The 15,000-nt window shown below is 36.1% G+C and overlaps 2 protein-coding genes across 2 annotated transcripts in view; one reads left to right on the forward strand and one right to left on the reverse strand.

The window, feature by feature from the left end:
- LOC125027369 overlaps nucleotides 1-547 on the forward strand; it is a 2,799-nt gene extending 2,252 nt beyond the window's left edge. Inside the window, exon 4 of the mRNA XM_047616417.1 lies at nucleotides 1-547. This exon is cut by the window's left edge and continues 220 nt beyond it. The gene's annotated coding sequence lies outside the window, so the exon portion shown is untranslated.
- A 6,859-nt stretch (nucleotides 548-7,406) lies between these two features.
- LOC125027628 overlaps nucleotides 7,407-15,000 on the reverse strand; it is a 14,350-nt gene continuing 6,756 nt past the window's right edge. Inside the window, exons 3-5 of the mRNA XM_047616796.1 lie at nucleotides 13,135-13,365; nucleotides 12,352-12,510; nucleotides 7,407-7,839 (exon numbers count right to left, since the gene is read on the reverse strand). Coding sequence (XP_047472752.1) covers nucleotides 7,823-7,839; nucleotides 12,352-12,510; nucleotides 13,135-13,330 — 372 coding nt within the window. The 5' untranslated portion in view covers nucleotides 13,331-13,365 and the 3' untranslated portion in view covers nucleotides 7,407-7,822. The remainder of the gene's footprint in view (nucleotides 7,840-12,351; nucleotides 12,511-13,134; nucleotides 13,366-15,000) is intronic.

Here is a 15,000-nt window from a genome sequence, read left to right on the forward strand (position 1 = left end):
CACACACACACACACACACACACACACATACACACACACACACACACACACACACACACATACCGAACAAAATCCCTACAAGATAAGCAAAAGGTATCCAAACAGAAAAATCACGAAGGAAAGTAGGAAAAGGGGAGATAACGGAGATGGAAAAATCAGTTTTTCGTTATCTTACTTGGGTTATAAATATGTATATACATTTCAGTACCTTGTCATATTTGTTTTTGTTTTTATTTAATCACTTAATTACTCCTGCCAGGTACTTTTGCATAATGTAAGAAAATCAAGAAAATAATAACGTGCAGGATTCCTGTATAAACAGATAATATTTTCTTCTGTGTGATTAGTACTGGTTAAACTTAAAAGCAGAGTCAGCAGATTATTTACAACCTTGTTTTATGTATAGGTCTGACAGATCAAAATTATTCTGTTACTTTTTCACATATCATGTTGACACGTTTAATCAGACATTTAATATAACCGCTGTTATCTGACATATGCCTAGAATTCCTTGCACTGGAATTGAGAAAATAAAAGTTTTTCACAATACATGATTATTATTTTTTCGACATTACCATTGTTCAAAACACAAAAAGTGTTTCGCAGAACTTATATGACAATAATATTGCTTCTGCTATTACTATCATTATGATTATTATTATTATCATTATTATTATTATTATTATTATTATTATTATTATGATTGTTGTTGTAGTGAATTAAGTTAAGTTAAGTTAAGTAAGTTTATTTACCACCCTGGCTATCTGCTCAGGCGTGGGCAATCATGATTACAGTTTTATATGCATCTGACACAGTACAGTAGTCTGTGACTACTATAATTGTACATGGTAATATAGAAACATGTCATACATCATACAAAAATAATACGTTGATATGATCTTGCCGTGTTTACATAACACTGTGTTTTTTTGTTTACGGCAGTTTTACATAGTAAATTTAGGATCTGGTCTGAAAGGCTGTATCACATGACATTCCGAGATATAATGCTCAAGCGTTCGCTTGTCTTCTTCGTTACACAGTCTACATTTAGATTCATCTGCACTTCTTGCACCGTGCAGTTGCCAATACATTCTGTAACCTAAAAGTATTCTGGCAATAACCACGTTACATTGTCTGGTTTGACTTCGGTGCTACCCATAGGAGGGCTTGCTATCTCTATACTGATCGTAGTGCCTTATGGTACAGCTTTCAGGCCTTTGAGTGTTCGTCAGATCTACTAGTTCTTCCTTATGAGAACTTTTCAATATATGTGCAACCCTAGCAAGAGGCATCCCAAGATCTATGTTCACAGTATCTTTGCTACAGGCTTCCTTCGCCAATATGTCGACGTGGTCGTGCTTGCTTATGCCAACATGAGATGGTATCCATACCAATTGAATGTTAAAATTGCGCTCTATTGCACAAGTTACGTTACGCTTAATGCAACTCACAATTTCCTCATCGCCACTTGCTTTGAAAGAATTTAGTCTCCGAAGAGCACTCTGAGAGTCACAGAAAACTACTCCAGAGCCCCGAGACATTACGAATTCCGTTGCAAGGAGTATACCTGCCAGCTCCGTTTGTGTAGTGCTGGCCCAATTTTGCATTCTCATATTAACTTGATGTTTTAGTAAGCCATTTTTGTATACAGTACAAGCATAACCAGCTTTGTATCCAGACTGTACGGATCCGTCAACGTAACACTCGTATACATCATCGCCCATAGACTCTGTTTGTTCCTTCACCGTTGCTAATGCAATTTGTTGTAAAACGCAGTTATGTACACAGTTTTTTTTTTTTTTTTTTTTTGTGGTAGACACGTAAGGTGCACGATCAATTTTGATTTTTTCCATGGTGGAATGGATCGACCCTGTGGTATTTTACCAATTGGGACATTGAGCTTTGTAATGTTCATGGAGATTTTGTGTATAAGAGGGCGTGCGTGTGTGTGATTAGTCACGTCTGCTTGCGTGATTTTATGCTGCATTTGTTTTTGGAAGTCTGAAAGATACAAGGGTTCCCTCAGAGCTTTGACCCCAAATATAGTGGAAATAAATATTATTCTATCAGAGATGGATGTTAGGTTAAGTTCCGACCTCATGTTTACTATCCTTGCTGTTCTCGGGGCGCCGAGGATAATCCTCATGGCTTCATTTTGCACTACCTCCAAGCTATTTATTTCTGATTCCTTACACTGCAACAAGTGCAGTACATGGTAGTCTACAACTGATTTTATAAAAGCCAGGTAAAACAGTCTAGCGATCTTAACATTGATGCCATGTTCTCTTCCAACAAGAACTCTCAACGGTTTCAGTTTCTCCCAGAGTCTCTTTTTCAGGGAAAGTATAAGGTCTGCATCATTTATGTTCACCCCTAGATATTTATATTTATGACACATGTCAAGCTCTTGGTCACCTATGCGAAAAGTGGGTAGGGGTATGATACATGGATTGAGAGCCATTGTTTTCTCAGTGGAGATGACTAATCCACACTCATGAGCCCTAGTTGTGAGTTTGTCGAGAATTATTTGCATCCTCTCTTGTGATGATGCTTTGACACATATGTCATCAGCATAGCATATAATGGATTCACCATCCCCAAGTGGAATATCTGCCACCAGCTTGTGCATGAGGACATTGAACAACATTGGGCTGAGAACTCCTCCCTGTGGCGTCCCAAGTTCAAAAGATTGTGTGGTGGAACTTCTCACTCCCCTGAACAAGACACTTGCCGATCTGTTCGAAAAATACATTCTAATCCAGCTCAATAATTTACCCCGGATGCCAAAGCTTAATAATTGTTCTAGGATAATTTATCTATTTGCAATGTCAAAAACTGACTTACGGTCAAGAAAAACAGTGTGCTTCCCTGGATTAGAGTTTGAGTAGTACTCTGCAAAGCAATGTTGTGTGCTACGTCCCGTTATGAATCCGTACAGTCTGTGAGATAATTTACCTTGCAACCTGTACCTGAGTCTGTTCAAAATTATCCTTTCTAGAACTTTGCATACACATGAGGTTAGTGAGATTGGGCGGTATTTATCAGTGTTTGGTTTCGGTATAGGGATGATTAGACTGCGCGTCCAGAGGCCAGGCAGAATACCTTGTGACAAACTCAACCTGCACAGGTGCAAAAGGGGATTACCAGGTACCTGAGCTATAAGGCGGAGGACACTATAGGTAATTCCACCTTCACCTGGTGCAGACGCTTTTCCTTTGAACAGTGCATTGTTCAGCTCCCACTCAGTAATCTCAGCAAAGTCTGAAGGGTCTGTCTCAGAACATCCAATCTCAATGGCAAATTTACGTGCAATTTTAGACTGACTAAGGTGGTTCTGAATATTTGTGGGAAGTGAGCTCAATTTGGACGGTCCAGCCCATTGACTAAGGAGCATGTCTGCTTGTGCAAGAGGACTATGGAACTGCGGGGTGTTAGTTCTTTTGCCTGAGAGTCGATTATTTTTTTCCAGACCTCAGACATTGAGGTGTTATTGTTAATGCTTTGTAGGAACTGTTCAAAGTGTTCTTTTCTGAAATGAGTTTTTAAATCCCGTAGATTTCTGTTATCCTTAAGAAACTGAATAAGATTGTCACGTGTATTGTCCTGCTTGTAGATATCACAAAGCTCCTGAACTCGCTTTTGTTCCCATTAATAGTGTAGGGACATTGACCCACTTAGGTTGTTTTAGGCGTTGTGAATTGTTGCTCTTTAAGGTTTTCTTTGGACAGACCCAGGTGTTGTAGTAATCAGTGACCACTTTCATCATGTCCATGGAGAATTTATCAACACTCGTTACTGTGTAATCGTTATACCAGTCATAAATACGTGATTTAAAGTGGTGCTCAAGGTAAGGAGGAATAGAAATTCTAAGCCTATTTGTTTTTGCAGATGGACTATTATCAACAGCTTATCTCGTTACTATTGCAAAGTGGTCACTGATTAGCTCTGTTGCAAGCATGCTTCTGACGTTTCCATGCACAAGATCCCTTCCTATTACATAATCTAGCTTGCCCCCCGCCACGTGAGTTTCCCTGTCTGTATCATATACGGTCATAGATCTATTGTTCACAAAATTTCGGAACTCTTCGCCATTTTCATTGCATTGACTGTCTACAAATGTATAATGCCTAGCATTAAAATCCCCCATGAATATTGTGCCGTGATTCTGAAAGTTGGGCAGTGAATCAGTTTGAAACTTTCTACACCTTGCGTATACATTGTACAGAGAGAAAAACCCAGAGGCTGTTCGAATGTGTAAATGCTGATATTGCACATTATTGTCATCAGACTTCTGCACCAACTTATGCGGTATGGTGTCACTGACATAAGTCAATAGGCCTGTCATCCCTGTGTTCGTATAGGAGTGGTACCCTCTAATTCTAGGGGCGGTCATTAATTCTACGGTTGACACCACGTATATTCCATGAGAGAAACGTAATTATTTTCTTGCCCCCCATCACACCCTATGATTAGCTGATTGGCCAAATTTGTGTTTGATGAAGCCCTTTAGTTTGCATATTTCTTGTACAGCATTACATATCTGTGCTGCATCTTGTATATTTACACTGATTCTGCGCGCTTTCCTCATATTGATATTATACGTATAATCCGTACCTGATATCATTTCCCTGGCTCCAGGCGGGTCTTCCCGCAGGCTTCTGGGCCGCCTGTTCCCCTGACGATTACGGTAATCTATAGAGAATCTACGGACACCTCTGCCCTGCAAGATGACGTGGTTTTCCTATTTTCCTATCTTTATATGTTGTAGTTTTTTATAAGAATAATCCTGTGTTTTTATACCCCTTTGACTTACCTTTTCCATTGGTCCGTGATCTACATCTACCTCTACACTACTTCTACTATACGTAACACTACTTGTACACTACTTACCTTATGTTCCATACTTACCTTGCCTTATTCTTGCCCTTTTCCTTCGACTTATTCACCTTAGCTCTGTTTCTCTCTTCGTGTTTCCCGTTTTCCCTCACGGATCCCTTCTTTCACGTTTCATACTTTTCTGTCATTCACTTCTTTTACGTGCTCATTTTTGTATAGTTTTATTGTTCCTTTTATTCTATGTATTTTTAAGATTATTTTAAACTTACCATACACTATTTAATCAAATGCATTATGGGTAAAACCTCACCAAGCGCCAGTATAAAAGGTCAAGCCAGGTCGGTCAGAGAGAGAGAGGCTTTTATCTCGTGTGGTGACAGATCGTTGGATTTTTAGCTGGCTGACTGGTGCTTCTCGAGGTGTGGCGGGTTGCCTCTGGTGTATTGTTGTATATATTGGTTATGTTCAGAAAGATTTGTGCGTAATAAATGTATAATAAGGATGCTCTTTGTATGCTGCCTTTTTAGTCAGCCAGTGATATTATTTAATTGTTCTTCTATTGTGACTACGGGATCCTTTTCAATATCACCTGAGAGTCATCACTCAAAATACGCCAAACCCATTGGAGATTACCTGTAGTTGGGTAACACACTACCAAACTAACATCTCAAACTCTACGGAGTTTTGATTATCCACTACAGTTGTTGTTAATATTATATTATCATTATTATTATTATTATTATTATTATTATTGTTGTCGTTGTTATTGTTGTTGCTGTTACTGTTCATTACCATCATCATTATTATTATCATTATTATCATTAACACTATTATCATTACTATTATTATTGTTATCATCATTGATATTATTATCATTACTATTATCATAAGTATTATAATCGTCATTACCATGATGATGATGATGATAATAATGATGATAATAGTGATAATGATAGTAATAATAATAATGATAATGATGATAATGATAAAATGAAAACATATGTGTGTATATATATGTGTATATATATATATATGTGTGTGTGTGTGTGTGTGTGTGTGTGTGTGTGTTTGTGCATTTGCGGGGGCTGGGGTGCAGTTGCCCCCCAAGACTCTGATTACCCCCCTCAAGGTCTGGCTTGCCCCCGCCCCTTTCCCCAATGCCGACGCCCTTCAGATTTCCCCCCCTAAATCACACTTTTATAGCTCTGGCCGTAGCTAAAATTGCTTCTAGAATAATACGGGGTCGCTTCATGTATTCATGTAAAACTTGAAAGTTTGATGACTTATAGAAATATATAATATACGATAATCTTTAACCCATTCCCCCCGGATTTATGTTCGGCCCCCTGTTGTTTTTAGTGAATTTTGTTACCTACAGATGGCTCCACATGAGCTCAGCCGGCAAGAAGTCTATCAGTAGGCCCTAGTTACCAATCCTGATTTCCCCATTCCTTGAATTGGCGGGAAAATTAATACCATTGTTGTCGATACTGTTATTATTGTTATTGATGTTATGATTATTGATTTGTCATTAAAATATTTTAGACAATGAAATGATACAAAAGACCCTTTCTTAAAGTGAAAGGGAAGGGTAAACAGGTGAGATAGGTAGTTTCTAATAACTGGCTATTTGGTGATTTAGAACTTGTAGGGCCATCTATGTGTAAATACAATAAATAAAAGTGCATTACAGTGAGCATGGCATGTATTCTTGCCACATGGGGCGAATGGGTTTTAAGGCAATATATCTTTGAAGTTAGCCATTTATAAAAGATGATCTCGTATTATGGGGGTAGGATTCTAGGGTGTTCTGTCAGGAGTTTCCCATAGACAATAATGCCTAATGGCATAGTAATGGTTTTTATATATATAGCTGGACTAGGCCGTGGCAAATTGCTTTCAAGGGAACTGGAGCCTTCAAGTTTAACCCAATGCCGTCGGGGAAAATGAACAAAAAATGGGGAAAATGCTGTGCCCATTTTCTATATTTTTTGTGAAATGTCTGCTCATAGATGGCTCTGCTAGTGCTTAGCCACAAAGGAGTCAATTAGTAGACCTTGTGACCATACGTGATTTGAATTGGCGGGAAAAACGTGTTTTTTACTAGTGCTATGGATATCGATGGTGTTATTTTTATTATAAACATTATAATTACTATAATGTTTTTTAATATTAGTAACAGCAAAATAAGATAATGTAAAATATTTCGTAAATCAAAGAAAAGGGTGAACGGGCGAGACGGGCAGTACTCCTAACTGGCTCATTGGTGACTTAGTACAAGTATAGCCATCTATGTGTATAAACAATCAAACAAGTACTAACAGTGGGCAAAGCACGTGTCTACCCGTCGTATCCGTCGGCAAGGGGTTAAGGCTGTGTCCACGCTGGCAGTGGACGGCGCAGGCAGGGCGCGAACGAGCTGACGAGTTGTCTTCCTGAGTAAACTTTTTTGAGAGTAGAAGAGTAAGATTTTTTTCAGTTCTTTTAGGCTTTGTCGCTGAGTAAAAGCTTGAACTTTAAGGCAATTCTTCCAGCGTTGCCCGTGCCGAAAGGTGAAACGAAAATCTTTGCACTTTCATTAATATTTAATGACAGAAAGAATGCCTTGAAAGTTAAATTAGTAATGCATGGTAAGATATAATTCTTACAATGAAGAATGTGGCATACTGTACAAAATACACTTCCTTAACCTAGGACAGACTCCATAAGCGTCTCCAGTCACCTGGTCTGTTAGTGTGTTTTTCGCTAGAGGAAAAAAACAGTCCAATGTTGCCTCAAACCATCAGATTAACACGTGAACACAGAATATACAGCATATATACCATTTATTACATTTATCAATTTTATTATTTTTATCACAACCATGAAACCGCGTAACAAATATAAGTGAATTATGTTGAGGGTACAAAATCTATAAGCAAATGTAATCAAACAATGTAATATTTGTTTCATTCTGCATCAGGGATCTTCAATTATGATCATCCACCTAAAAGGGGGGAGCTCCTGTCGAGAGAAACAAATCTATGTTAGTATAAAATTGTATTTAATATCTTTATAAAATCAAAATAATCATAATGTCAGCATCGATATCAACAGCACTGAAAGAAATCTGAGAACTCAAGGAAAGGAGACACTGGGTGAGGTTGAAACATGTTCCCACCACCCTTCATTTGTCCTTTCTATTTTTTTCCCTTTCGTATCTCTCTCTCTCTCTCTCTCTCTCTCTCTCTCTCTCTCTCTCTCTCTCTCTCTCTCTCTCTCTCTCTCTCTCTTTCTCCCTCCGCCCTTAACCAATTCTCCAATCAATCCTTCCCAATCGCATCTCCTCCCCTTCTCAGAATGCCATCTACCTCCAACCAGGAATCCCCCTCCACACTCTCCCTGCCGTGACCAGTGACCCTCCCAGGTCCCTTCCCCTCCCGCCCATCTCCCCTCTCTCCCCGCTCGCAGTGAGTGAGCAGGCGTGCGCCCTTGCTGACTCGCCAGCCTCCCCAAGGACCAGAACATTTAAGCAGTCCTTGAACAGCCCGCCAGCCAACAAGAAAACCGAGGCAGGCACACAAGTAACGCCTAGAAAAAATCAAAATAAGAAGTAAAACAATTAGAAGGAACTTGCCCCTGATCGCCAGTAGAGTAGTGCAACCCATCACCAGGTGCCTGAAATCCCCCCTCCCACTGCACCCCCCACCTCCATTAATGCCGACAGTTGTGATTAACAACCACGCAGAGAGAACAGTTGATGCTGAAGATGAAGGTTTCATCACAGTCGTTTCAAAGAAACAAAGGATAAAAACAGGAGAGGAACGACAAACACCAAAGGCCTTAATAGGACTTGACTTAGACTCAGATGCCTTCCCAAGGAATGCCAAAGTGTTCCTAAACAGAATCAAGTACAACTGTGATCAGAGGGTTTGACAAGGCACCGCGGTCAGCAAGACCGACGGTCAGACCACACATGCAAAAAATAGATCATATTAAGGCACAATCTCTCCTTAGACATTTTGATGTTACAAAAATGCTCATATGGAGAGAAATCTTGATATGTTGTGTGTAAGTGAAACGTAGCTTCACCAAGATATGTCAAGCACTTTCATCAAAATACCAAATTTCAATGTTTATAGATGCGATGCAGGACGTGGGGAGGAGTCTGCATATATGTACGAGATACTCTCAACACAAATGAGATATGCGCTACAACTGCAAGGAGTACAGATGTAGAGGATATATGAGTTAACGTACAATGCAATATGCTTCCGCCATTCATTGTAGGCGCAGCCTATAGGCATCCCCATGGTTCCTCTGAATCTTTTGATTATACAGATTTTTTTTTTTAGAGAAATGTTAATTAAAAAGAAACCTCTTTTCATCCTGGGTGATTCAAATGATGATTTAAATAAGCCTAATGCAAAATTACTTAAGATAATTAAGAAAAACAAATTGGAACAAATAGTCAACAAACCTACAAGGGTCACATAAAACACTTCGTCACTAATAACAAACAGAACAGACATCAATAATAACAAACAACTGACATTCTCCATACAAACGTCATCCCATGTTGCCGATCATGAACTCATAACGGTGACGCTTAATTTAAAGAAATCAAAACGACCACCAGTCAAAAAAAAAGTTTCCGAGAATTAACCAACTACGACTCTCAGTCATTATGCCAGCGATGAATTGCCAAGGAATCAACTCTTTTAGAAATTTTGCAAACAGATAATGTAGACAAATAGGTAAATGTCTTTACGGAAGTGATCAATGACAGCATAGACGCCATCGCTCCATTTGTTACAAAAACTGTTAGGCGTTCTCCTGCTCCATGGATAACAAACGACATCAAGAGAGCAATAACAGACAGAAAGAGCGTTCAAAAAGCTCTCAAAAATGACAGACACAATATGGAACTCCAGGAAAATTATAAACAAAAAAAGAAAAATGTCAAATCACTTAAACAAGGAACCAAACCTGATTATTTTCGAAATAAATTAACAAACTGTAAAAAAAGATATGGGAAATAGTTCAACCACTTGTACCAAACGAAAACCATCACAGAGATTATTTAATACCAGAATTAGTGCAAATTAATTTAACGATTTATTCGCTACAATTGGACATCTTACAAACAAACAAACAGACGCTTCCATATCTCAGCAAAATACAGGTAGGATAAGGCCATTAGCCAATACTTTCAGGCCACAGCCTGTAAAAATAGAAACAGTAATCTTAACAATAAAACACCTGCGTGAAACTAATGCTGTGGGAGCAGATGGCACTGCTTTTCGGTTTATTAGAGTCTACCTACAATGGCTTATTATCTAACGGTTATCATTAACACATCTCTAGTCAATGGTGATTTCCCATCGCTTTAGAAACATGGCATAATAACACCAGTTTTCAAATCCGGAGACACAGACGAAGTTAATAACTATCGCCCTATTACCATATACTGTCTAAAGTTCTCGAAAAAAAATCGTAGTAGACCAATTGACAATATTTTTGGAGACAAATGACCTACTATCCAAATCACAACATGGATTCAGAAGTAAGTTGTCTACTGAAACAGCATTATTACAGATCACTAATAAGATTTATGAGAACATTGACAACAATCAAATAAACTTGCTTACACTGTGCGATTTATCCAAGCCTTTGACAGTGTCAACCACGAAATCCTCCTCAGTAAATTAATATATCACAACATCGATACATACTAGTTCACAAGGTATCTAAGTAACAGAAGCCAATCAGTCAAAATTCACGAGAAAATATCAACAAAACAGATAGTATCTTTCGGTGTTCCACATGGATCTATATTAGGCCCAATCCTATGAACAATATTCGTAAATGTCTTATCTGCCATAGCCCAAAATTGCCTTCTTGTTCAGTACGCCGATGATTCACAATTTCTCTACATTGATTCAGTCAACAACTTAGGTGAACTAATAAAAAGACCCAATGTATCTTCATAGGTAGTCGCCAAAATATCGCCAAAATTCCTGTAAACAGCACCATAAATTTTGAACACATTGACAGATTCATGACATTTGAGAACCATGTCGACAACTTCCATAGGAAAGTAATGGGCACACTAATTTACTTAAGCCTCATAAAAAACAAGATCCTTGCTGAAACCAGGATATCCGTTATTCAAACACTAGTTCTCACAATAATTAATTATTGTTCTAACATCTGGGACACAACAAAGGTCAAATTCAGAAAATCCAAAAATTACAGAACTTTGCTGCGAGAGCAGCGTTTGGTAACGTAAATAAGTATGACCACATTACCCCACTCATAAACAAACTAAATTGGCTAAAGAGTTCAAAACAACTGTAACTATGACACTTGCGTACTAATTCACAAAATAATCCATGAAGGGGCTATTAATCCTTCCAACCGTAGGTTACACAACCTGTGTCCAAACAAGGCAGGCAAATTCTCTACACTTCAAAAGATCACGTGCAGATATTGGGGCACGGCAGACACTAACACGTGGGCCTATGATTTGGAACAAATTACCAAATAATATCAGAAATATCAGAAACTCTAATACATTCAAAAATAAATTAAAAGAACATCTCTTAAATCACAAATTACATCAGGATTCAAAATATAAGAAAAGGCATGACTTATATGTACTGTCATTAATTCTATGTGTATCTTATATTTACACGTACTGTAAAATCACTTTTTTTTTGTATTAAGAATAACTATTGTAACTATTGGAATAAAGTATTTTGATTTTGAATCTGAATTTTGAATTTGAACTCTACCTAGATATATAGAGATAGTCAGGGGAGAGTCCTACTCTCTCTAACTCTACCTTATCAATCTATATATCTATATCTATTTATCTATCTATATATCTATATCTATTTATCTATCTATATATCTATATCTACTTATCTATCTACATATCTCTCTCTCTTTCTAACTCTACCTTTTCCTTTTCCTTTTCGCTTTTCTTTTCCTCCATCTCTTCTCCATCCTCATCCACTTCCACTTCCATTTCAACTTCTTCTTTCTCTTCCTCTCCCTTTATCTCTATATCTTCCTTTCCTGCACACACACACACACACACATACACACACACACACACACACACACACACACACACACACACACACACACACACACACACACACACACTTATGTGTATGTATATATATATATATATACATATATATATACATATTTATGTATATATATGAATATTTATACATTATATATATATATATATGTATATATATATGTATATATCTATATATACAGATGTATGTGTGTATATATATAAATATATATATATATATATATATATATGTGTGTGTGTGTGTGTGTGTGTGTGTGTGTGTGCGTGTGTGTGTATGTGTGTGTGTGTGTGTGTGTGTGTGTTTATCCCATTATCTCTCTCTCTCTCTCTTTCTCTCTGTCTCTCTCTCTCTCTCTCTCTCTCTCTCCCTCTCTCTCTCTCCCTCCCTCTCTCTCTCTCTTTCTCTCTCTCTCTTCACCTACCCAAAGGGTAATTTGATGCTTCTTCTGCCAAAAGTTTCTCGAATGCTTCTTGAATCCGTTGTTGGTAATTAAACAGGATGTTATCGAGCTCATAAATCACGGTGCCATCGGACAGCGTCTGTACCTCCTTCACGGGATTGTCATTCACGGTGATTTTACCTGCGAGAGAAATAACATATCGAATTATCATTAAAACAGTGATTTAATCTGTTTTAATTTTATTCTAAAAGAATCTTGAATTACACTTTTAAAAAGGCATGGCTGCTCATTTCATCTCAGGAAGAAATTAACATATTTCTGAATCAGAGACAAGAATGTTAACAATATCTTTTTAACCTCTTAAGGATACCGCTCCAGGTTACAAATGGTATAGCAGTTGCTTCTGATATACATATATATATATATATACATATATATATTGTGTTTACAGATGTATAAAATCGTTATGGCAATGGTGATAGTTATGATAACCATTAATCTTAACAAATAAATGGTAAGGAAAATATTACTTAAATAAATGTTTACGTTAGATTAAATGTTATGATGAATCATTATCTTAAGTATGTCTACAATCATCATGAGCGAAACATAGTTTTAGAAATAGCATTAGGAAATGTAGCCATTGATTGGTACATTTGTCTCCATAGATAACAGTCTTTCAAGGTTAAACAAGGCAGATGTATTTTTTTATACAGAAGTAAACCGTGAATACTAGTCATTTATTCGTCGAAAACACCATGAGAATATCCTAATTTTTTCTGCACTTCACCAGTTATAACTCACCTTGGCTGTCCTTTCGAAATACAACGTCATTCGCCGCCAGAGTGCTTGCAGGAAGTCCACCAGGTGACGTCATCCTCGGGTCATTGGAGTCAATTGATACAGCAAGCATGTGGTCGAGAAGGAAATGTTTACGGAGTTCAGTAAACTGACCACTGTAGAGAGGGTGAGGGGCGTCTTGAGGCACCAGATTCATCATGAGGAAGTGGTCGGGTGACAGCAAGGTTCTGACAGCTGAAGGAAAAGCTCTTTACATATTGGACCTTTCCAGTTCTTGTAACTTTCAAACTCTATCTCTTCATCTATCTGTATGTTGATCTGTCTACCTATCGGTTTAGATCTATATTCATTTGAATAGGAACATACATTTTCATCTACTTTTCAAGATTTTTTTTTTTTTTTTTCTAGCGGATTGAACCTCTATTGCGAGAAAAAGAGAAAACTGGAAAAGGCCGATATAAAGACTCTCCTGGCCGTGTATTGAATACTCTTTCAGTATAACCTACTATACCATTGTGCCAATGTGTCAGATAGATGATATACAGGGTGAGCAGGATTTGGCATGAATGATTTGGCAATGCTCGCCATAAGTCAGATTTTTCCCGAAAAAAAAAAATCAAAGAAACAATGAGGTTCACGCGTCGCATATTCGACAGGTTTTTATGGCGAGGAGTGCGTAAGTATCCAAAACAATTATTTATATTACGTTGCACTGCCAGGCAGGTTTGAACTGTTAATGGATCACCATATTGATATCTCCCTTTTCGTTGGCTTTATCATTCTGTGTCCATATACATATTAATCTAATTTATACAGATAACATGTAGAGTGTAGTATGATGTATCATAAACTTGGATTATTATGAATACATTAAAATCCTACCCTAATGTTTGAAGTGCAGTTGTGCATGCGTATTTACAAATGCCAACAGCAGGCCTTGCTCTTATAAAAATGAAATTACTGAATATACGCCAGTGAACGTTCTCGCTCCTCTTTGAAAATGGAATAGTAGCTGCTAGTACTAATCATATCTCGAAGACTGTCACATTCGTTCAAAATTAACAATGGTGATTTAGTCTTTCATCACAACAGAAGAAATATGATAGACGAAAATGTGTTTGGTCTATGAATAATAAAGGTAGCGATAAACAAATATATCGCCAATGGTAACGCACTAAATGCACAATATTTTCAAGTTATTTTTGTATCACTGACTGGAAACAATACAGTCATTATTATTTTTATTATTATTATTATTATTATTATTATTATTATTATTATTATTATTATTATTATTATTATTATTATTATTATTATTATTATTATTATTATTATTATTATTATTATTATTATTATTATTATTATTATTATTATTATTATTATTATTATTATTATTATTATTATTTTTATTATTGTTGTAATTATCATTTTTATTAATATTGTTATTATTGTTGTAAATATCATTTTTATTATTATTGTTATTATTGTTGTAATTATCATTTTTATTATTATTGTTATTATTATTATTATTATTATTATTATTATTATTATTATTATTATTATTATTATTATTATTATTATTATTATTATTATTATTATTATTATTATTATTATTATTATTATTATTATTATTATTATTATTATTATTATTATTATTATTATTATTATTATTATTATTATTATTATTATTATTATTATTATTATTATTATTATTATTATTATTATTATTATTATTATTATTATTATTATTATTATTATTATTATTATTATTATTATTATTATTATTATTATTATTATTATTATTATTATTATTATTATTATTATTATTATTATTATTATTATTATTATTGTTATTATTGTTGTAATTAT

Source organism: Penaeus chinensis, chromosome 7 (genome assembly GCF_019202785.1).
Source record: "Penaeus chinensis breed Huanghai No. 1 chromosome 7, ASM1920278v2, whole genome shotgun sequence".
Classification (NCBI taxonomy): Eukaryota; Metazoa; Arthropoda; class Malacostraca; order Decapoda; family Penaeidae; genus Penaeus; species Penaeus chinensis.